General features: G+C 38.1%; 1 protein-coding gene across 4 annotated transcripts in view; it reads left to right on the top strand.

The window, feature by feature from the left end:
* MAN2A1 (mannosidase alpha class 2A member 1) overlaps window positions 1-22,634 on the top strand; it is a 193,169-nt gene extending 170,535 nt beyond the window's left edge. For all 4 annotated transcript variants that reach the window (XM_037529504.2, XM_054688088.1, XM_037529505.2 and 1 more), the window contains 3 exons: window positions 6,637-6,831; window positions 17,956-18,066; window positions 19,890-22,634. In XM_037529504.2, the coding sequence (XP_037385401.1) occupies window positions 6,637-6,831; window positions 17,956-18,066; window positions 19,890-20,042 (459 nt within the window). In that variant the 3' untranslated portion in view covers window positions 20,043-22,634. The remainder of the gene's footprint in view (window positions 1-6,636; window positions 6,832-17,955; window positions 18,067-19,889) is intronic.
* The last annotated feature ends 1,174 nt before the right edge of the window (window positions 22,635-23,808 follow it).

Here is a 23,808-nt window from a genome sequence, read left to right as displayed (position 1 = left end):
ATCTTGGGTGAACTTCTCCGCTCCCCTCTGGCTCTTCCAGGAGCCATCTCTGTCTTCTGGGGGAGCTTTCTGCTGGTTTTAGGCAGTTTTTACTGAAGAAATGTCCCTGTTCTCAAATGGCGAAGCGGGATGCAGTCCCTGCGCCTCCGGTTTCAGGCACACTCTTCTGCGCCCCCGGTCTGCCCCGGACGTGGGTGCCTGCTCCCTCTGTGGGCTCAGACTGCTGGTCGGAAGGGGCCTGGCGTGGAATAACTTCCCGGCTGGCCACTGGGTCCTCCAGAAACCTTCTGCCCTTTTCAAGCAGTCTTAAGAAATGTCCTGTTTTATAGGGTGTTAGTGACTTTTTTTTTCCTGGTCGCTAGGTGGCGCCAGAGATCTCTCCTATTGTCCTTGGGGGGCTGTTTTTCGCCTCCCCCCACCCCGTGGGACAGAGAACAGAGCGGGAATGGTAGGGTACACCTCAACAGCTTTGGGGTGCTGTGTCTGCCTTGTGCCCCACCGTCGTGGAGAACCCACGCCCCGAATTTTCGTGCCCCGGGTCTCAGTTCAAAGCCCTCAGTTCCAGGACGCGGGCTGTAGCCCAGTTCAGTGGCGCGGGAATGGCGCCTTTTGCACCCGGCTCCCGTGCCTGGGCGCCTGGTTCCTGCTCACTCAGGGAGGGACCTTCACCTCAGTGAGGACCTCCGCGCGTCTCCCCGCAAGCCTAGGTCGTCTCCCCGCAAGCCTAGGTCGCAGGCGTGGGGACCTGGGCAGCTGCGATCCAGGTCTGCACTTGCTTTTCAAGCGCGCCAAGCGCGCCGCGTTTCCGCGCCAGCTTACCGGCAGCCTGGGCTGTGTGCGCGTCTCCTGGGGTCTTTGTTCTTCTCTAATGGAGCCCGGAGCCGTTCCCTCACTGCTGCGGTGGATCCTGCAGGGTTCGCCTCAGCTCCCGTTCACGGGGTGTGGTGGCTGCAATAGTTCCTTTCCACTCCCAGTCCCGCTTGCTGCGTCGTTTGTTCTTGTGGGTCGTTTTGGTTTGTTGTTTCCTCCTCTCTGCGGGTCGGAGAGTGCCGCCTCTGTGGGCGGGGGAGGGGAGCAGGGTTCTGCGCTTCCCTCCCTTCTAGTCCTCTTTTATGGCCAGTTTCTTCTTCGGGCAGTTCGCTGGCGTCACCCGTTTATCTTCCGTGTCCCAGTTCTCACTGGGACCTGCCGCTTTTCCTCCCTATTAACTTTTTTTAATGGGAGATCTTACTCGCAGCGTCTCCTCGCCGCCATGTTGCTCCGCACCCCCCTGCTTCCTGATATTTTTTTTTCTACCTTTCTCAGTGCGCCTCAAGTTCCAGTATGCAAAACTCACTCTCATAACTTCCCTTACACCCAAACTGGCTCTTTTCCAGTATTTCCTCTCTTGGTGACCACCAACCAACGCTTTTCATCCAATCAGAAGTCATCTCTGATAGAAACTCTCTCATTGGCCATTTTACCTTAGCAGAAATCACCATTGTTAGCTGTCTCATTGCCTAAATACTTCAAATCTGTAAACTTGTTTTTGTTGCCCACCTTAAACTAAAATAGCATCATGTATTTCCTGAATGTAGCCTGTACACATCCTTTCTGCTCCCCTATTCTTGCATATCTGTTCTTCAGCAGTAAACAGTGTTTTTGTTTTTTAGAAACCAGATCTGACCTCACATTCCCCTGCTTAGTCTCTCTGATGTCTTAAAAGCCCAAATACTTATTATGGCCTACAGAGCCCTAATGCCATGAACCCTGCCTTCTGCTCATGTTGCCTTATGCTCTGGGCTCATGGGTTTTCTTCTCATCCAAAGTGCTTCTCATACATTCCACTTCCACAGGCTTTTGCACATTTATTTTTATCCTCCTTGCTCAGTTTAGATCAGAACTCACTTTGTTAATTACTTCTTGATGAATCAGATCCTCTTCTATGCTCCCTCAAAACCATATATATGGTGATTATTTGATCACTGTCTTCTTTGGACCGTAAACTCCCTCATAAGAGACTAGGTCTCTCACTGCTTCTAAGATTCCTGGTAAAGGAAACACCTAAAATATATTATGTGAGTGACTACAAAAATGTGTAAATTAGTGAGCTGTTATGGTACATTATGCTATTATATTTATCACAATCACTGCTTACTGCCTAGTCACCATATGTGTATTCTATTCCCCCCCATGAGATTCCATGGACTTGTCTACTTGATTTATATGTGCCCCACAGGACTTCCTAGCCTGTGTTAGGCATTTATAAATAAAATACTAGTTGATTGAATGAATTTGTAACAGCTAATTAAAGCAGAGAGTTCTTCTTACCTCTAGAATATTTAAGGAAGATGATTTTAATATCCATTTTAGATGTTAAAACTTACACCAGTTCTTGGTAGTCATAGTTTAAAACAAGTACCACCTTAGTGTTAGGATTAACATTGTAAAGCCTAGTCATAGTCTGGGTGCTGCTAATTACTATCTTTTTTTCCTCTTGAAAATATTTCTGGCTTTTATGATTTTTCTGCCGTAATTTATAACACTTCTGTTAACTCTGACAATAAGAATTTTCATTTCAGATCTATAAGACTTCGTCTTAGAACTTAAATCATTTGTTTATTCCTATTTAAAATTCTTTGGACTATAATTGATTTAAATTTATTCTAATGTTTTTATAAATCTAAGTTGGTTAAAATTTTCTTTTGCTCAACTATAGATTCTTAGGCTTGAATAAATAATTTCTTTTAAATGAAAATATGCTCTAAAGAAAAGAAAATGCATTTTAATTTCTAATGACATTAAAAGATATTTACGAAATGTTACATACTATTTAAATCTTTTAGGGAGTGTTTTTATTTTCAATTCAGACACTATTATCTGAATTATCAATGGTAGAACCTGAGGTGAATAGACACTCTGGACCAGGAAGGTGCTTTCATGGGAGACCTTGGGCCCTCCAAAGCCTCATGAGAGTAATCTCTGCAGATGCCCATGGAGGACTGGCTGCATGGGTTGACTACCATGCATGGTAATGATACTTACAGTTCAACTGCAGTGGAAAACAGAAAGTGTCTCTTTGACAATAGCCCCTTTAGGATATTTTCCTTTGTTACTTACTCCCTATACCTTCTGCTGGTGACTGGTAGGGATTAGAATTACTAGAAGTGTTCAAGCATTGTAATAATATCATTTTACCTCTGAATACCAGTTCTTTTAAGGAAAGGAGGTTGGGAGATACAGATGGAAAACTTATAATTTTGTAGGGCACAGGAGAGTGTTGGTATTTTGAGGTTGGTCAGGTTTAAGAGCAAATGTTTAAGTTAGATGATCTGAGGATCTGTGATGAATTTGAGGGCACATCACAACTAGGAGACACAACTTAACTCCAAGCAGAGTATTTTCCAGAACATGTCTACAGCAAATTTGGCCTGTAGACCACCAAGCTTCAGCTCTGTGCTGAATGATATATATCTTTAAACGTTATGATTCGACATATTTTCATCATTTTCTCTTCTCTTCTCTTTTGTCTTTTTATCCCACCTTTTCTCCCCTCCCCCATATATTTTTCATTTATTTATATTGTAATTTCTTGTTACAGTAATAGTTTAAGTTCCACAAACAGTTATCAAGTTCTCACTGTGAGTCTTGTACCAATGAATAAATAAAGGTGACCAAAAAACAATTTTTACTATCTTACATAGTTTAGTGAGTTCTTAAGTGGAAGAAATGGAAACCTTTGATGTTTAGGGATCAGATAACTCAGGTAGATTGAGTGAAGAGTATAGGGAACCTGGCAATAAATTCTGATTTATGAAGAAAGGGCTACACCACAGTGGAGATGATCATAACTTGATGTAATTTGGATGCAAATGTGCTGGAAATGATTTTGACTTCAGGTAAGCTGCAAGGAGAAAACAAAAGTATACATTTCTGAAGTCTTCTAACCAACATAAAATCAAATGATGTTTATAGTAGTATATTAATTACTGTAAGACTGAGAAATTTACCTATAGCCTAAAGAAACATAAAATTTCCAATAGCAAAGGTATGTCATAACATTTGGGTTTTTCCCAAAGTTTTATTAGCCTTATAAGGCTAACTGTAAAACATTAAAGGTAAAACATTACCTTTCTAGGGTATTAATAAAAATAGCAATAGTTCAGCAGTTAAATGTCTGGTTGAGCCCTTTATTGCTATAAATACTATAATATGTGGGTAAATAATACAGCCTCCTATGGGACTTTGCCCCACTTGGCCTATCTTCCATCAGTGTTATTAGTTTATGGTGCTTTTATGACCTTGAACCACAATTCTATAAACCTATCTTTTCTTAGGACAGTAAGTTGCACAGTTCTTGAAGTATTTTTTAAAGATTTTTTTATTTATGCATTTTTATTTATTTATGGGGTACAGGCCAGATGTGCAGGGGGTAGGGGGTGTGTGAGAGCATTTACCAGACACAGAACAGGGAACAGAACAGGCAAGCTGACTAAAATACACTGCTGAGAGGAGAACAGGAGAGTTCTGCTGCACCATGTGGGTAGCTCCCTGGCCTGCTGAGACTGAACTAGAGCTGCAGAGGCTGCAGATAACTTCACAGCACTGTGCTTTAATCCGTTGTGCCACCAAGGAGGCCAGAATTCTCTTAAGTATTTATGCTCATTACATTGTCTCCTTTGAAAAGACTTTTCATTAAAATGTCCTTGAGTTTGAATCCTTTTTTTTTTTTTTTTTTTTCAATTTAAAACTAGATGAGAAAAGAGACTTAGTTTTGATTCCAAAGAGAGCTCTCTGTAATCTTAGAAGTTTTTGAGTATGTCTGGAGTGGTGTTTCCTAACACAGGTGCAGAGTAATTTGGGACTGACTAGGTGAGATTTACCTGGGAAGGCTTGTAAGCTTTACCTTCCCAGGACCACACCTCCTGGATATTCTGATTCAGTAAATAGGGTTTTGGGTCAGAGATACATTTTTTTTTTAAAGCTCTGCATGTCAATATATATACGGTCAGTGTGGGGAATCCCTGAGGGTCAGAGAACAGGAAATACATGCTTTTCTGCTTCTGAGGTATGTAGCTCACCAGTCAAAGAAGTATCCCACTAAAATGTCCAGGGATTCCTCCAAGAGGAAAAGACAAAGTTGGAGAGCTTTTTTCTGAATGTTTCTTGTCCTAGAATGGCCTTCATGCCTCCTAAACCTTATAAAGCAGGTGTTTTTCCTTTCTGTTGGAAACTTTCATCTTTTATTACTTAAAAATGTTTCCGTCAGCAATCCTGACCTAAATTATGCAGTCTTTTGATCTTGGGGTACATTGAAAGTGTCTTGTTGAAAATATCCTCTTTTTCATTTAGAATAAATTGTAGAATAAATGTAATGTTATTCTATAAACTGCATTAAATTTCAGTATTATAGAACATGTTATTTGCATTTCTTAATCTTTCCTTTACAAATGGGAATGTGGAATAAATACATTTTTTTACAACTCTTTCAGATCTAATATTTTTTTGTCAGTATCTCAATACTGTAGTGTCCCTCTGCTGTCTTTTAAAAAAATTTTTTTCTCCATGGTCTGAATTGTAATGACATCTACAGCTTGCTATTGGCAAGATGCTCATCACTCTTTGCTAACACCCTCTGTTCAGTGCTAATCTGACATTCTGAATTTTAAGCTCTGTGTCTTCAATAAATCTTGTCTTTTCACACAGATAGTAGCTAAGCCTTTGATTTGAGGCCTATATTACAAAAAGAATGCAAAATCAGAAGTTATCAGTGAAATACCACTTATAAAAATAAAAGGTCAAAAGACCTTTCTACATAAATTATTTTTTTTCTTTTCACTGCTTTTCTCTGCTTTTAGACCTTAGGCATTATTGATTAAGCTTCTACTCACTCTTAAACTTATGGTTTAAATAATTGTATATGCCATATGGATATCCCAGTCATGGTAGACTTAATGTTTGAATATTCTGAAATGTTTATAAGTATGCACTATAGCAAACATTAAAGCATTTTAAAACTATAATCCATGTAAATATTTGATAACTATTCTATAACATTCCTGGTTTTGAAATAAAGTGGAGTGAAGCAATTGACAGTGATTTACCAAAATTTAAAGAAAACAGATGATCTAGATATCTTTGTATATGAATAAGCCATATTTATTTTGAGAGTTTTTAAAGAATTCTTGTCATTGGGTAACATTTATAGAACATAGCTTTGGATTAGTACATGACTTTATGGTAAGTAAGTGTATAAATGAAACCATGAGTATATGATGGGTAAGACCTAGGGGGAAAGAGATATCATTTGATGGTGTGAAAAATATATGAACAATCAATCTACTTTTAAGGTTTTGTGTAGGTTGAAGAAGTTATGCCTGTTCTAAAATATTTGTGAAAAATAACAGGATTTTTAATATTAAAGCGAGAGAAAAGGAATATTTCTAAATTTATAAGTTAAGTAGACTGCACATTTTCTTGTATTGCTTAGAAATGAACTTGATAATCTGCCATGCATTTTCTAAGACTAATATTTTTAAAATGTAATGAAATCAAAGTATTTGCATTTTTTTCTATTTAAATCCTATAGGTAATTCAGTTAATATGATGAGAAGTACAAATATGTCATTCTTAAGCATTTTTGTTTTTTCTTGATAGGAAGAAGAAAAGAAGTCGGTCAGTTTTCCTTCCCTCCTTAGCCACATAACTTCTTCTTTTCTGAATCATCCCATCATTTTAATGGCAGAAAAGGTTTACATGCCCACCCTTCAGCTGCTTGGTGAATTCTCTCCATTGCAGTCATCCTTGCCTTGTGATATTCATCTGGTTAATCTGAGGACAATACAGTCAAAGGTATATCTAGTTTTCATAAATATATTTGGGGATTGGGAAGAAGAAAAAATACTATAAGCTTTACTATGCTTTGAGGAATCATAAAGAGGACATCATCTTTAAGTAAAATCATCATGCCTTTCATTTGTCTACTACTCTGTAGTTTAGACTATATCTTGTTACTCATTAATTTTATTCTTGATACGGAAGCTAAAGCTGGCTGGAGTCCAGATATCTAGTAGATGGGAAAACCATGCCTTAAGATCAGGTCTACTAGCATTTCCATTCATTTCTCATTGTTAGTATTTCTCAGGAGCTAGAGAAATAGAAAGCAGAGTTTAATTATTTCTGTATTGAATATTTTGTATATTCAGCTATTTCTTTTGAAAATCACTGCAACCAAGACCTTTGCTTTGAGAAGTCAACTATTCAGAGAAATATAAAGATATGTTAGAGAAAGAGCTAGGGAAGTATTTAAATTCCTTTATACTGCTTTAGTTTACATAAATGCCTACTTTTAAAGTCAAATTGGATTTGAAAAGGAGAAAGACTAGACACTTGATATCGTTTTTACGTTTTGTGGAACTATCTTGATATTGTAAAATGACATATGCTTAGCTGGAAACAGTAAGAGGTTACGGATTCTGTGGCAAGTATCTTAAAATAAATAACCTGAGTATAAAGATATTGTTCATGTTTGAAGACAACATAAGTGAAGAAAAACGTTTAGTTTAAGGACAGAGTGCTAGAGCAAACCAGGTAAAGTCAAGATAAATGCCTACACATTTGGACATTTAGGACTTTAAAATTGTATGTCCAAGATATGGAACTTATGCCAGACTATGTTGGAAAAGATATATATGACTTGTAATAATGAATAAAAGTGAATGTTAGAGGCCCATGTGTATATTGCCATGTAAATAACCAGCATCTATGTGCCAGTTACTGCTAATAACACTTGGGGATAGTTGTGAGCCAAACAGACAAAAATCCCTACCTCTCTGGAGCTTAGATTCTAATGGGAGGAGAAAAGTAATTAAAGAAAAAAATCTGATTACAAAATATATGTTAAATTGTGATACCTTTTATGGAGAAACAAAAAAAAAAAAGGAGGGAAGGGCATTTTGAAAAAAGTAAACAAATTTGAATAGAGTATTTGGAGAGAGCCCTACAGAAAAGAGAAAAATCTGAAGGAAGTGAGAAAATAAAAGAATCACACAAACTTCTGGGGTAGATGATCTAGGCAGCACTATAAGCAAGTATGAAGGCAGCAGATGTAATCAGAATGGGGGCTGCATGTGAGCTGGGCTTTTGTTTGATTCCTGTTGTATCCTTGTCGGGTACCAGCTCAATCCTTGCCTGGGTTCATCGTGCTAGCAGAAGAGAGAAAAGTCAGGATGCTCTTTGGCAGGGCTAGCAACAAGTCTGCACTGAAGGAGGAGGAGGCAAGGTACAGCAGCAACATTTGCAGCATCTGTGGGTGGTCAGCATAGTATGTGGGCAGTGGCAGCAATAGCTTCTAGGTAACCGGGTGGCCCTCCCCTCCCAGGCAGCCTCCTCGGGCTGCCCAGCAGCAACAGCAGCAACAGCAGCAACAGCAATTGCAGTGGCCAGTGGTAGGTAGTGGTCATGGCAGCCCCCTGGGCTCTGGCTGTAGTAGTACTAGTGAGAGCTTTCATCTACCCGCCTCCCACCCCGCAGAAGCCTTATTTGCTTTTATATGATTTCTAGACAAAGCCAGCACTGGGCCAAATTTATGCCTAGATTATTGCTTTGCACACATGCAGAATACATCTCAAGGCTACATGTTACCTACTAAGCCACCTGTGCTAGAAGGTCATGGCAAAAAACAGCCTGAGAACCTGAGAAAACTTTTTTCACAATCATCCTATAATTTTCCTGCTTAAAGCCATGACTGTACATAGTACTAGGGGCGCAGTAACTATTTGTTGAATGAATGAACCTGTTTTTCTAGGATTTTCCTACAGTCTTTTGTGGGTCAACAAGAATACCCTAGAGATGGACACCCTTGCTGAGATAACCTGTCATTAATTATTCATTAAAGGGAATAAATGGACAGAACAGAGGCATCAAAGACTCTGGCCCTCTGATCACCTCCTTTGGGCACAGGTGTTAAAGAGCATCTGGAAGGATCCTAGGTCGTCTGAGGAGCTTGGCAGTCATATCACTTAGCTTCATTTCTGAATAACTCTTTTTCAAGATTGCTTAAAAATGATTGTTTTCTGGAAGCAACTTCAGCTGACTAGAGTCAATGAGCATAAGGGCTTTACCCTCCACAGTGTAAGGCTAGCATCTGTTTCCAGGTCGTCCCTTATTAGTCATTGCCTCGCTTTACCTTCTGCCTGCCATTGGGTCTCTTCCTGTCATGCAAATCTGACCACATCCCTGATTAAAAATCCTACTGCCTGATGAATTGGTGCAGACCCCTGAACATTCAGGCCCCCTGTGGTCTGCCTCTACTCATTGACCACCTGACTTCCACTTGTGTTTCTCACTTCAGCACAGATTCATTCCCTCCACTCCCTGTGAGTAAGTGATGCTGGCTCAACCACCTTTTCAAATGGGGCTGATAACTGGATATGCCTGCTTCTATCTTGAGAAGTGTAAATGCTGGGAAAGCTCTTTGAAAACCAAAGCGTTTTGTAAACATACATTGCTACTGTAACAATGCATACTGTATATGCCAACTTGGGACTAGGGAGCAATCTAAGAATGTAGAGTTTTTTTTTTTTTTTTTTTTTTTAAATATTAAATTTTATTTTTATATTCCCCCATACAATTGCAAACGCCCCATTCTGACCCCAATCCTTCCCCTCCCGCCCCCCACCCCCCAAAAAGTGTCTCTGGTTCATAGTTTTTTGTTGATTTTGATTTTCACTTTCTTATATTCATTTTCCTGGTCCCTTAATTAAGTTTTCTAGATTCCTGCTATGAGTGAGACCATCCGGTATTTTTCTTTTTCTTTTTGGCTTATTTCGCTGAGCATGATCCCTTCCAGTGCCATCCATGTTGCTGCAAATTGCATGTGTTTATCTTTTTTGAATGCTGAGTAATATTCCATGGTATATATGTACCACATCTTCTTGATCCAGTCATCTATTTTTGGGCATTTGGGTTGTTTCCAAAGCTTAGCTATTGTAAACAGTGCTGCTATAAACATAGGAGTGCAGGTGCTCTTTGGAATTGATGTTTCTGTGTCCTTTGGGTAAATACCTAGGAGTGGAATTGCTGGATCATATGGAAGCTCTATGTTTAGTAGGTCCAGAAATCTCCACACAGCTCTCCATAATGGTTGGACCAGTTTGCACTCCCACCAACAGTGCAGAAGAGTTCCTTTTTCTCCACATCCTCGCCAACATTTGTTGTTGCTAGTTTTTTTAATATGTGCCATTCTCACTGGTGTGAGATGGTATCTCATGGTAGAATGTAGAGTTTTGACTAATAAGGGCAAAGACAGATGCATGATTCCGAAGTTAACTACTGGGCTGGCCCCCTGATCAGAACTAAATGTTCTTTTGTATTATCATAACAATTGATACCAGTTTCTGTGTTAGACTTTGAATCTGAACACAAATTTCTAGTGGTTGTTTAAAAGCTCATTAGTAATCCAAGGGATTGATTGGTCTGTCCATATCACTTCTTTAAAAATTGCTCTCTGTCCCCTGACCTCTGATAATAGGAAGATAATCATCAGTGGACTCTAATGTAGGTATTGATTCAAAGAAACCTTGGTACAAATCCAGAAGCCAAACCTAAACACTTTGATTGTGTTTTTGCTTTTGTGTGCCAGCATGTAATAATGAATTGCTCGTTTAGATATTGCAATACATTTTTCCCATTGAAATAATGTTGACGTATTGGTTGAGTTACAAACCAGTCCAGAGGTCTGCATTGACCTGTATCTAAGTAAGCCTTTTCCTAACTACCACCTTACAGTATTTCTGTGAGAAATGCATCTGAGGACCAGCTTTACATGAGAAGGACATGTTTTGCTTCCTGCCTACCCTCTTCTGTCAGCTGTGTGATGGAGACCATGCCTATTTTCCTCTCCCCCAGCCGCTGTCTGAAGACTCCTCAGTTCTAAACTTAAGTGACTCTCTGTGGCTCCTCATGGAGTAAGGGGTTATGGGGTATAGTATCAGTGACAGAAGTATGATGGGGTACTGGAGGTGTACTTGTCCATTTAGGTGGCTCAGCATTTCCAACTACTTATCCTCAGATTCACAGTATGTAGATAACACTGGGGAGACTTGTAAAATTGACTTCTAACAGGTTTCCCCATCTGTGAGATTCCGATTCTGATGGTCTGGAGCAGTGAGCCTCGGAATCGGTAATTCTACATGATTCTAGAAATTGTAGAGTTACCACCACTTACTAAGTTGGTGAAGTAAGGATTAGTGAGATCAAATGATTGAAATAAAACTACCCATGTACTGATAGAATCAGGACCTACATCCAGATCTTCTAGATCTGAGTGTTGTCTGTGATCTCAGAGGATAATATTTGCGTTTTTAAGAGTTGCTGCATCTGTTCCTCATATTCGTTTGTTTGTTTTTGTGGGGAATGCTATATATTTGTAGTCAGATGAAAGGAGAGTAGACCTTTCATAAAACTCTGCTCACAGCATAGTCTCTCTCTAGAAATTTAACTGTTAACCTTCTCATCCTGTAGACCCAGCTTCCAACTACTTCTCTTCACCAACCTCTTTCCCTGTACTATTAAGAGCTTAAAATATTAAAAAGAAACTTCTATAAAAGTTAAAAAACTGGGGAACGGGAGCACCACTTAAGTGCCCTAGACAGGAATGCATGTCACCAGAAAAGGATGATGTAATCATCCTTTTAAAGGAGAAGGGAATCTTTGTAGAGGATGCTGGGAGAAACTTGGGAGGACCGATCATGGGTTAGGTTCTGTATATTAGAATTACAGGTTCATCCTGGGATGCTCACTTTCCAGGACCAGGGAAGAACTCGATTAAGCCATTCAACAGCATTTCATGAAGCCATTCTGCCTTGATGTCTTGAAAAATGATATGGAGTTTGACCATCTTTTTCAGATTATGTATACTGCTTATATGTTTAGGTACATAGATATAGTTTTGCCATGTGTTCTTTTCAGTTTCACATTCTATGCAAATGAGAGAAAAAGTGTTTAGATTTTAAAGATTATGTAAGTTAGTTAAAATTTTGTTATCTGGCATAAGACCTCTAGTATTTAGCTTAGATATACCTCCTTAGATCATTTAAGCCTCATTGTCTTTGTCTTTAAAAATGACTGTTAATTAACAGTTTTTATTCAGATTAGTTAGGACAGTACAAACAAAGGATGCCTCACCATAATGTCTACATAGCAGATGATCTATTTTTGATTAATAGCCTATGTAAGGCTACTTAATATTAGGTCACATAGACATGACTTTTACCAGGTATCATTTTGGAGGGACCCCACACATGGACTTTTTTTTTTAAGATTTTATTTTATTTTTTTTATACAAGAACCAGGGTACAGGCCAGATGTGCGGGAGGGTGAGAGGAGACAGAGCAGGGAACAGAACAGGCTGACTGATGAAATACACTGCTGAGGGGAGCAGCGGGTGAGACAGGAGAGGTGTGCTTCACCATGTGGGATTCTCGCCAGCTGGCTGGGATCGAATCCGCGCTACAGAGGCTGCAGACAGCTTCACAGTGCAGTGCTCAACTGCCTGCGCCACCAAGGAGGCCCCACACATGGACTCTTGTAATGTTCATAAATAACTTCCTACGAGACGGGTACTGTTGCCGTTATCATTCTCCTCCTTCCTGCCTTCTATATAAAATGAATAAACTGAGGCATGAAAAGTTTAAGTAACGTCTCAGACATATTTTTATTTAATATTTTATATATTGCATTTAAATTATTCATTATGTAATTTATTTTGGTTTTTCCTTAACTGTTTCTTACAAATAATTATTTCAACATCAGCACCACTTATTGAATAAGATTTTCTTTCCTGACTTGTTTATAACCCCCCCTTCTTTTCTATAAGAGGCAGTTTGAGGCTTTTACTTTATTTTGCCTTTCTTATAAGAATTGATTGGTGCTTTATTGATCTCCCTAGCTTCTGGAAAGGTGAAAATTGTGGCAAAAATATCTCTTTGTTGTGCATATCTAACAACAGCTATTCTGCTTCCCTTTCTGTCATGTTAGTTTGTTGATCAAAACAGGATAACTGTTATTGGGACATTTTAATGAGTGCCCTGGAAAATGAATTTCTACTGATTATTTCCTGTTGCAGGACTTAGAACACTATAATTTTCTAACCTGTCCGGCTGCCAGAATGCACTGAATGATGATTGTTGTTAGGCATTTTTAAGGAATCTGTGCAGGTTGGAGAAATCTTCCCAGCAGGTATTTAGCTGTGCCTAAATCTCTTCTACCTCATACTTTTGTGAGGAAGGGAGGTTGTAGGGGGAGGGGAACCATACCCCTCTTATGGAATGTGGTCAAAGTTAGGGCCCCTCTCTTTCCTCAGAAAAGAATATGTACACATACAATGTTCAATAGTCTTTTACTGATTTGTGAGCCTCACTGTATTGATGGATAAATCAGATTTTCCTTGTTATGGGAGAAGAGCTCACATTCACATTTTGAGTTCTCATCCATGTTGGTGGAGGAACCCTTGCCTGTTGCTTTTCTGAAGAGAGCCTGTCAGGCATATGCAATTTTCAAAATGGCCTTAAATTTTGTTAAAATGGGATGATGGATAGGTGTTGAATAGGTAGCAATTAAAATTTCAAATCCTTTCTTTCTGAATTTATATGTTTTGATATATATCATGTTTTTAGCTCTGCTGGAGTCATAGATTAGATTTTTTTTTCCCAAACATAGAGGAGTGATCTTTAGTTTATAGCATTTTGTTACATTACATTGAAAGTAGTTCTCCCTTTTCCTCTCCTGGTTGGTATCTGTCACCACCAACCATTCGCTTGTACAAAGGCAGGAGAATGAAACTGTTAAAAGCACAGACTTTGGAGTCAGAGCATCCCCATTAGAGTACATTTTCTCTACTTGCTGACCAGTCACTTGGAACAAGTCACTCAATTCTCTAAATCCAATTTCCTCACTAGTAACCTGGCAATGATAATAGTATTCACCTTAGCAACATTAGAGGATTAAATGAGTTAATGTTTATAAAACATTTAGAACAGCATCTGGCATGTAGTAAGCACTGAATGCTTGACAGCAAAGGTTTTCAGCTGTGGTGGGTCTGTCACGAGTGGTTAGTACAGTAATAATGGAGTAAAAATGGCAGCACTTTTTTTATGAAATGGAGAATGTCAAAGTTTATTGCCAAGGTATTTCTTGATGTCAGTTTAGCTTGTATTTCTTTTTATACTTCATTACTAATTCCTCAGATATTTCAAAACAGCATACCTAAAGTTACCAAATGCCACATACTATGTTAAGAATCTTACTTATTTCTCATAACACTCCTGAAAGTAGGCAATATTTGTACCCCATTTTCTACAAGGGGGAATGACCTCACCTGGAAATGATAGATACACATTCTGGCTAACAGGCCAGTGAATGGTTGTGCTGAGATGCATTTCTGGTGTATCTGACTCCAGAACCTTTCCTCTTACTGAGAAACAAAAGGGAACAAGAGTGCTGAAAATGTTGAGGAATAAATACACTGCCTGTTTTTCTGTTGTCTACTCAGTAATAATGGGCTATTCATAGATGAATACATCAACCATCGATGGCAAAATATTATGGAAGACTAACAGTGGGTTATTAGTGATAATTGCTATTGGAGTATGAGACAAAATGCTTTATGGGAGGAATATTCCTGCATATTTAAAAGTAGTAGACCAACCTTGAATACCACCTCAACTATTTTAAAGGTCGTTCTGAGATGAAATGAGTTCATCCATGAAAAGCATTCTGCACAGACTCTGACACACACACAGCAGGTGCTCAATAAATGTTAGCTGCAATTAGTTACTGTCACTGTGATTGGCCTTCAATTCTCAGAGGCTCTTCATGATTCTGGCCTACTTCCCTGAATTTTTAGGAGTTAAGTGATACTCAAAGTCATGTAACTCCTTCATAACAGTCCCAAACCTTGTCTTTGATCCAGCTTACTGTAAGGCCTAGTTGTTTCATTCATGCAAACCAGACCAACTTCCCAACGTCGATCCAGATGCTAGAGAAGTCTCCCTGGCCACACCAGACTAGGATCTGGATATTTATTGGTTCATCCTTTGAAATAAGTTCAGCAGTGGATTTTCCTTGTGTGACTTTGGAACACCACAACTGTGATTTGAAATATTTTACTAAGATACTTAATATATGCTCACCTAGCACAGTGTTTGGTGAGATTTCAAAATTTGTAAATTTCCTTTGTAGCCTTCCCTCCTTTCGTGAAGTCCCAATATACTAATGTGTTAATGAATATCTTATTACCTTCAAAATCTTATTACTGTCCTATAACATATAGTATGAGGTTATGAAGTATCTTGTGCTCCATGCATAGTCATAATTTCCCTACTTTGAAAAATAGTTTTTTTTGGAAATGAAATGTCTAGACAGATTTTGAACCTGGAAAAAATAGCTGCTTGGCCTCAGGTACTTGAGCTTGAAAATTGATACTTTCATGAACATTTAATTTTTAAAAGTGTGGACAAGATGATTGCTATTTTTGATGTTCTAGTTCCTATAAAAATGATGTCATTTATTTTTTACAAAAAGTACAACTTTTCCATCAATGAAAATTTTTATGTCTTTTGTAGTGCTTGTTTAAATCTCTTATACTGCTTTAGGTTAAAATAAAAAGTGTTTGTAGAAGAGCCTCATTATAGTCATCAAACCAGTGGGTCTGAATTTGAACTTTGGTGTAATTTTTGTATACAACTATAACTTGTAATGAGAGGGGAGTTCTCTGATTCTTTAGCTGCAAATTTATGTCAATAAAGGAAATTTATAAATTAGGCATTAAATTGGAATATTTAATTTGCAGCTATTATGAAAATAATCACCAAGATTTATTTGAATTCTATAGATAGAAGTAAAAATAGCACATATATACTGAGGATGGCCTATGCTACACCCTTAACTGGGCTAAAGTCCTTGGTATACTATTTCATTTCATATCATTTTGGTGGTAAAAGAAAACCTGTTTTGCTGAAATCAGCAGCTAGTAAATTGCAGAGCTAAGATCCAAATCTCACACTGTCTGACTCCCAGCCTGGATACTAAGCCACTTATTTCTGCATCCTCTGTACTAATATATTCTGTTCTATCCATTAAGCTACTTTACAGAATGTTGTGTGGGTTAACCCACACCATAGCTTCCTGGAGGAGGTAGACATACATTAGCTCCATTTAACAAACAAGGAAACTGATGCTTAGGAAGAACAAATACTATTCCAAGGGTTCACCGTTATTCTTTATTATTCCTCTGGAGATCTTATGTCTATAATAAATGAAGGATTTTTTCATGTGCTATTTTTGTGCTATTTTGAGACTGAAGTTTATTGAAATTTAATTACAAATCTTTATCATATGATTTAAATTTGCTATGTGTATTATGTGGTCCTGTGATGACTCAGAATTCCTTAAATGACTTTTTTCTCTTCCTTCAAACAAAAATCTTAGCAGTACCACTGCAAAATACCAGTGTGAAATGTCATAAAACAGGTTATTCCAGCCAAGAATCTGAGGTGAGGACAGCTTTAAATTGTTCAGGCACATTAAAATCAAATTAGGGTGGAAATGCTGGCAGTTTTTCAGAAAAGATACTCTATGGCACATTAAAAAATGTGTCCCCTAGTGAGGATGATCAAGAACTTGGACATATCCATATTTGTAGTCACAGAAAAGGAAAATCGATCATTTCCCTCATGTTGTCAGCACCATGCAATACACAACTCTCCTTTGAATAACTACGTAAACATTGCAGTGATTTTTTAATTCGTTTTGCTTATTATCATAAACATCGTCCCACGTTAGGAAGCAAAATTTATTAAGATGTTTATAGTTAGGGCCTCCCTGGTGGTGCAAGGTATTAAGCACCACACTGTGAAGCAATTCACAGTCTCTGCATCATGAGTTCAATCCCCAGCTGGCCAGGGAGAAACCCCCAAGGCAAGGCAGACCTCTCCTGTCTTGTCCGCTGCTCCCTTCAGCAGTGTATTTCAATCAATCTGCCTGTTCTGTTCCCCACTCTGTCTCTGCTGGATCCTCTCACCCCCCCCCGCATCTCTGGCCTGTGCCCCAGTTCTTATATGCATAAATAAATCTTTAAAAAAAAAGATGTTTATATTTAAAATACCCAAATACCTGAACCATTCATGGCATTTTTTAAATGAAATCAAGAAATTTTACTTCAAGAAACAATATATTCATCATTCTCTATTTTTCTTTTTGCCTGAACAAGAAAATACACTAATAAATGTGGTTGGCTTACCAAGTGATAAGCATAACTAATTAATTTAAATGTCTCATATAAAATAATATATTAAAGATTAAGGATGTTAATGCAGTAAGCGACCATTCATACTCAATAAAGGAGCATGTTTCACTTTCAAGGTGGATGGTACATCATTCAACAATCAGATAAATATTAAATTCATGGCGAGGCAGACCTCTCCTGACTCACCCACTGCTCCCCTCAGCAGTGTATTTCAGTCCATCTGCCTATTCTGTTCCCCACTCTGTCTCTGGTGGATTCTCCTCCACCCTCCCCCAACTGCCGCATCTGGCCTGTGCCCCAGCTCTTATATGCATAAATAAATTAATCTTAAAAAAAAAAATAAATTCAGGTCACTTTAGTCAACTAATGTATATGTTAAAATAAAAAATTAAATGCTTTATTTGAGGAAACTCTGAAGTATGTAATATGTGGATAAAAGGAAACCCATCTTCAGTAGCTATGAGAGAAACCTAGGCTCTTGGTAATGTCACAAGGAGCCTTAGAACAAGTTATCATCTGACTCCTTGGGCAAATGAGCTTACCTGGCTTACTGCTAAATAAAATGAGCATTTGTCGCTTGGGGGTGCTGACAGCAAGACAATGGAGGATGCAGTTGTGTTAACAGTCCTTTTAATGTCTCTCTGGCATGTTGGTGCTCTGCTCTCTTGCAGGTGGACGGCAAACACCCCGATGAGGCAGCCTTGATCCTCCACAGGAGGGGATTTGATTGCCGCTTCTCTCACAGAGACACAGGGCTGTTTTGTTCCACTACCCAGGGAAAGGTGAGCTGCAGGGATACATAAAGTTAGTGTGCTTTGAAATCCTTACTTTCTGCAAATAATTCTGACAATATGGTAATGTTTCATGGTTTCTTCACTGACTCGTTCCCCTCAGCTACAAATTAGCTGAAGTCTTCCCATCCTGAGAAAGCATTTCCTCAACCTTTATGCTCCTTTTGACATCAGAATGCACATCTGGTGCATATGTACATTTGAAAACCCTGTTGTCATTGATACTGAGGCCTTCCATTTCCAAACTACAAAACTGTTACTTTCTGTTTTCCTTCACCACCATATTTCCTCCTCCCAGACATAATCGTGTATGATCTTGTTCAGCAATCACAAATCCAAATTTTCCAGAAGCCAAAGCAAATTTTATAATAATCAAAGCAGAGTAGGGTAGCAATAGGAAAGCAACAGGGAACATTGAAAATATGGCCAGTGGGTCTCCCTGGTGGCACCAGGGTTTGTCTTCACACTATGAAGCTATCAGCAGCCTCTGCAGCACAAGTTTGATCCCCAGGCAGGGAGCTACCCACATGGTACACCAGACCTCTCCTATCTCACCTGCTGCTCCCCTCAGCGTTATATTTCGGTACATCTGCCTGTTCTCCCCCACTCTGTCTGTGATGAATCCTCTTATACCCCACACCAGTGGCCTGTACCCCAGTTCTTATATGCATAAATAAATAAATCTTTAAAAAAAGAAAATATGGCCAGTGGGATAATTCAGTCATGGCCCACCAGGCAGTTGTAATTCCTCCAGTCACTTATTATCAGATGGGAACAATACTATTCAAGATCTCATTAAGCCAGATTTGCTTATGAGTCCACGTTGCTGATTGAGCAGATCCTCAGGCTGGCACTGCTTGCTGGCTGCCCATTTAAATTTCTCTTACATTGGTCTTGCTTACAGTTCCATGAAGCCTGTCCTTAGAAGGAAGTGAGCCTCTGACTCTGAGCAGGCTGTCACTCACAGAAAGCCACTGGGCTGGTTCTAGCACTCAGGCAGGTCTGCCTCAATGCACAGCTCAGCTGACCCTAATCTTCTCCAAAACCCCAAACATATTTTGTAGACCAGATTCAAGTGATTCTGTTCCAGTCCTGTAAAACATGACCATCAGGTCTGAAAAGAAAAAGAAAATGTGATAGGGATCTGGCATTTCTTTTACTTTAACAGACACACTAATGTCTGTTACTTTTTAAATTATATTTGCTCTCCTCTTTATTATTGACCTTCTGAATATATTTGTGAGCGTGTGTGTACAAATATTAAGGCATTGAACCTTAAGGAAGTCATACGATCCAGAAAACCATATTATTAGAATAACCTGGTGGCTGAGGGTAGTATTTTCTAAGTATCCTCATCCTACAAAAATGACTCTGATACCCTGAGTCTTCCTTGTGTCCCCTGTCTCTCGGCTCTGTTGGAATAGGGAAAAAATGGTTGAGCACAACCACTGTTAAGGTAAATATAGGATGAAAGAGAGTACAGCTTTATGGCTCACCAATGCCCTTTCTTAAATGGAAAAAGTGGCCCCTGCATATAGTTAAGTTTTCAAGCAATACAGAAAATGAATGCCAGTCAAGTCACCCTCATTGTTACCAATTCCCTGTGTCTCCCTCCAGAGAGGGTCTTCGTTTTAAAGCGCTTGCAGGTGTATTTTCATCTCCGTTGCCCACCTCCCTTTTTCTTTTCCTTAAAGAGAACTTCAAATATACTGTTTTAGTCTTACCTGCACTACTTTTCTCTAAACAGAAGTGCATAGCTAATCTTTGTCCAAAGGTAATCTAAATATGCATTTTTATCATTTTTTTTTTTTTAGATATTGGTACAGAAACTTTTTAGCAAGTTTACCGTTGCAAGTTTCATACCTTCATCATTATCCTTGATGCATTCACCTCCAGATGCCCGGAATATAAGTGAAATCAAGTTGAGTCCCATGGAAATCAGCACATTCCGAATCCAGTTGAGGTGAACCTGACTTCGTATTTGGATTGGGAAACATTAGCTTTTATATACTTCTTGATTTTACGTGCAATAAGGAAGCACATTATTTAAGCTTCTGGCTACTGTGAGAACATGAGTTCTGTGATTTTTTTTTTTCAATCAGTTCAGTTAAAAAGAAAAGCCATGCTATGAACCATTTTTTTTTAAGTACCCTCTATGATCTGCCAACTAAAGTATGAATTGATTCTACAAATGAAGAAATGTCTAAAGACAACCTCTCAACATACTGTATCTCAGGTTATATGCTAACTAATTATATCTGTGTTGGGGTTGTGAAGAGATTGTTCTAAGTATTCATATTGCTGATCCTTTGTTAGTCTTACTAAAATACCCGTTTTTACCAAAATGGAATAAAAAGCTGGTGGGTAATAGCTAATGGCCAAAATGGTTGCAATTACTCATACACATGAGAAAAAATTTATGTGTTGAAATATGTGGAAAAGTGCAATCCATCAACCCTTATGATATATATATATATATATATATATATACACACATAGCTGATTTTCACACCTTTTTCTAATATACCACTTGACCCTACCCTTCCCACCCTTTCTAAGTATTTCCAGAAGTATCAGATTTTAAATCATTCAATAGTAGAAAAAGAAGCATATTTTCATTACTTGACAATGTGGGATAGGTGCAATTTATTCCATTGTCACTAAAATAGAAGAAGCAATTCCATAGGTACCATAACCTACTTTAGGTACCACAAGGTGTCTTTTTACACAGCTCATTTGAATACAGATGTTCTGAAAAGGGGTTTTCTATTTTAACATTACCATATAAAAATAAATGTGCCTTATTTTTTTATAAGTCTTGTTAAATTTTTTGGTGTCCATATTACTGTTTGGGGAAGGGGGGAGGTTATGGGTTGGGGGAGGGCATGAGTGCTTTCTATACATAAATTGTATGATTTTTGCCTGATATTGCTGGCCACATTCTGACTGGGTTCATTGAATTTGTGGTGATGTTACTCTAAACGTTTTGACTATTTGAATGTACTAAGATGTCAGAAAACAAAACAAGGAAGAAAAATACTGTTAATTAAATATGCTGCTGCCAAGGAGACTGCAACTTGAAACAAGGGTTTGGTAACATGCAAAATTCACATATTGTTTCCATTTTTATGGGAGTTAACCATATTGAAGAGAGAATGCTTTAAAATAGACCCTGTTTTATACCCACTTATATGTAATCCATCATGATTTATCTTATTTAAAGAATATTTGTTCAGTGAATTCCAAACTTGTGTATGCGCTAACCTCAAAGTGAAGTTCTGAAGCCATGTGCCATTACAATATTTCTGATAAAATTTATTTGGGATCATTGTTAACTGGACATTAAAATAAAAGCAACATTGGCATCATTTTCAACATTCAATTTTAGCAGGATTTTTTCTACACTGCAAAATTCTCTTTGTGTTAGCTGATAGACTTAGTATTATCTGACTTTAAACTTCCTGTATTCTAACCTCTTTGTAAAGAAATTAAAACCTAATTTCTTTGTCATTATGTAGTCTGATTATCATCTGGATTTTCAATCAAGATGCAGCTCCTGAGATTGTTATGTTAAATTCATAAACTTCTTTTGCCTTTAATAATTAAGGAAACACTACCAGTGTTGATAAAGATATTACAAGGGAATAATTTCATGCAATAAACATGTACTGTAAGTTTCCTTTCTCATTCTGGGGAGACAAACAACTGAAAAAAGAAAATGCTTCCTTTTTGTGGACATCTACAGATGTTAGGATTGCTAGAAGCAAATCCCAGGAATAAGATCAGTGTTTTCATTGCATCTTAAATGTAAAACCTTCCTCTGGGAGTTCCCTGTGTTTTGTGGTTAAGTGGATGTACTTAATTGTTCCAGAAATTCTGATTAGTTGAAGTAAACAATCTTGATGCAATAACAGTGGTTTTGGCACTTCTGGTTGTTTGAAATGGATCTGTTCCACTTCAGCCAGGGTCTTACTCAATGTGTGTTGCCACCAACTGTTCACAAGTAAAGCAGAAATTCTCTTTAACCAGCAAGTTTCTGCTTTTCATTTTTAGAATAAATCATCAGGGAAATGAAGAGAGGATGCTTTTGCTTTGGTTGTGGTCAAGAACTGATTAAATAATTTAGTGTTTCTAGCACACACTAAAAACCATATACTTAAGTCGTGATCTCTGTGACTTATTTGTTTGCTTAGGTTTCATTACATTTATTATCACAGATGTTCAGTTGACCAAGAAGTTCATTCACTTTTTTTTTTTTTTAATTTTTAATTCGGGGTTATAACTGCAGTGTTTGATAACTCAAGCATCCTTCTTTTCTACAAATACTGAATAAAATAAAATGGTATAAATGTATTGTAAAAACATTGTAATTACCTTCCCTTGTCTTTATTGTACTTGTGCTAAAATATTTTCACATTCCTTAGAAGAAAACCTTTGCTTTCCTTTTGATTATATGCTTACCTTGGAATCGATAAGTTTTGATATTTTCTCTTGAAAGATTTTATATATCTTTTTGGGAATATGTAATATAAAATCTCTAATAAAAGATAAACCTTATGTGCATGGTTCTCTAGAGTATGTTCTTAAATCTAATTTTTTTAAACAAGATACAAAAACATTTTGAGGGCTAGAATGAGTGATGGCCTGTTCTTTCACCTTTGAGGCTCAAGTTTAGGAAGTAGTGTAGTACCCATGAGGTTTTCTAAGCCAATTAGAACATAGGCAGATTATGGTCAGAGTCCATATATTCCAAGACACAGTGAGGAGGGGAGTAAGCCAAGACATGAAACTAACAAGCTCCATGTGAGCCAAACCAGAGGTAAGGCGAATTAGAAGAATGTGTCTGGGGGTGCTTCAACAACCCACCAGCCCTTACTAGCACCCAGCTTTAGTGGCGTTCAGAGGGTTGCTTTAAAACCCAGAGGTGGAAAAAAATAATAACAATACAAAACACAACAAAACAAAAACAGGCAATTATAAACCAGAGACATCCTGCAGGGGAGGAGGGATCAGAGGGAAGGAGGGGGAGCCCAGGGGACTGTGGTGATGCTGCACTGGTGAATCGGTGAAGGAAATTATATGGGGACTACACCTGGGGTGGGGGGTGGTGGTAAGCAAACATTATTTAAAAATGAACAATGATATAAAATATATACAAGTAAATTAAAAAAAAATGGAAATACCATATGATCCAGAAATCCTACTCTTGGGCATCTAGACAAAGAACATGATGCCATCAATGCAAAAAACTGTATGTTCTACAATGTTCATAACAGCATAATAGCTAGGAGAATAAAGCAGCCTAAACATCAAAAAAAAAAAAAAAAACACTACAGGTAGGGGTTGGCGAAGGATAAATATCCTGGTACATGTAGCATAGTGAGGCGAATGTTAATTAAGAATTAAGAAGTTTGGATTTGTTAAAGGTGACTTAATAAAGAGCTTAATCATGTTAATTTTTAATATATATGCAAAATTATAAAAGCAAATGCTAATAAAGAGATTTCATAAGCAGATGAGAAATGTCTTTGGCTCCCTAATATTTGGCTATCAACATGTTAAAAAGTTATAATATTAAAACTGGTAAAGAAATACTTAGTTTAAGTAGATATATGTTCATATACCTCCTACAGAACTGTAATAAGAAACCAACTAAGGATGATCGTGACCATGGATGGCTAGAGGGGAATGGGGAGAGGACTAGCCAGGACTGAGTTGCTGCCATATGACAAA

Source organism: Talpa occidentalis, unplaced genomic scaffold (genome assembly GCF_014898055.3).
Source record: "Talpa occidentalis isolate TD23 unplaced genomic scaffold, MPIMG_talOcc4v2.1 talOcc4.6, whole genome shotgun sequence".
NCBI lineage: Eukaryota > Metazoa > Chordata > Mammalia > Eulipotyphla > Talpidae > Talpa > Talpa occidentalis.
The sequence above is the reverse complement of the archived record's forward strand: the minus strand, read 5'-3'. Positions and strand labels throughout refer to the sequence as shown.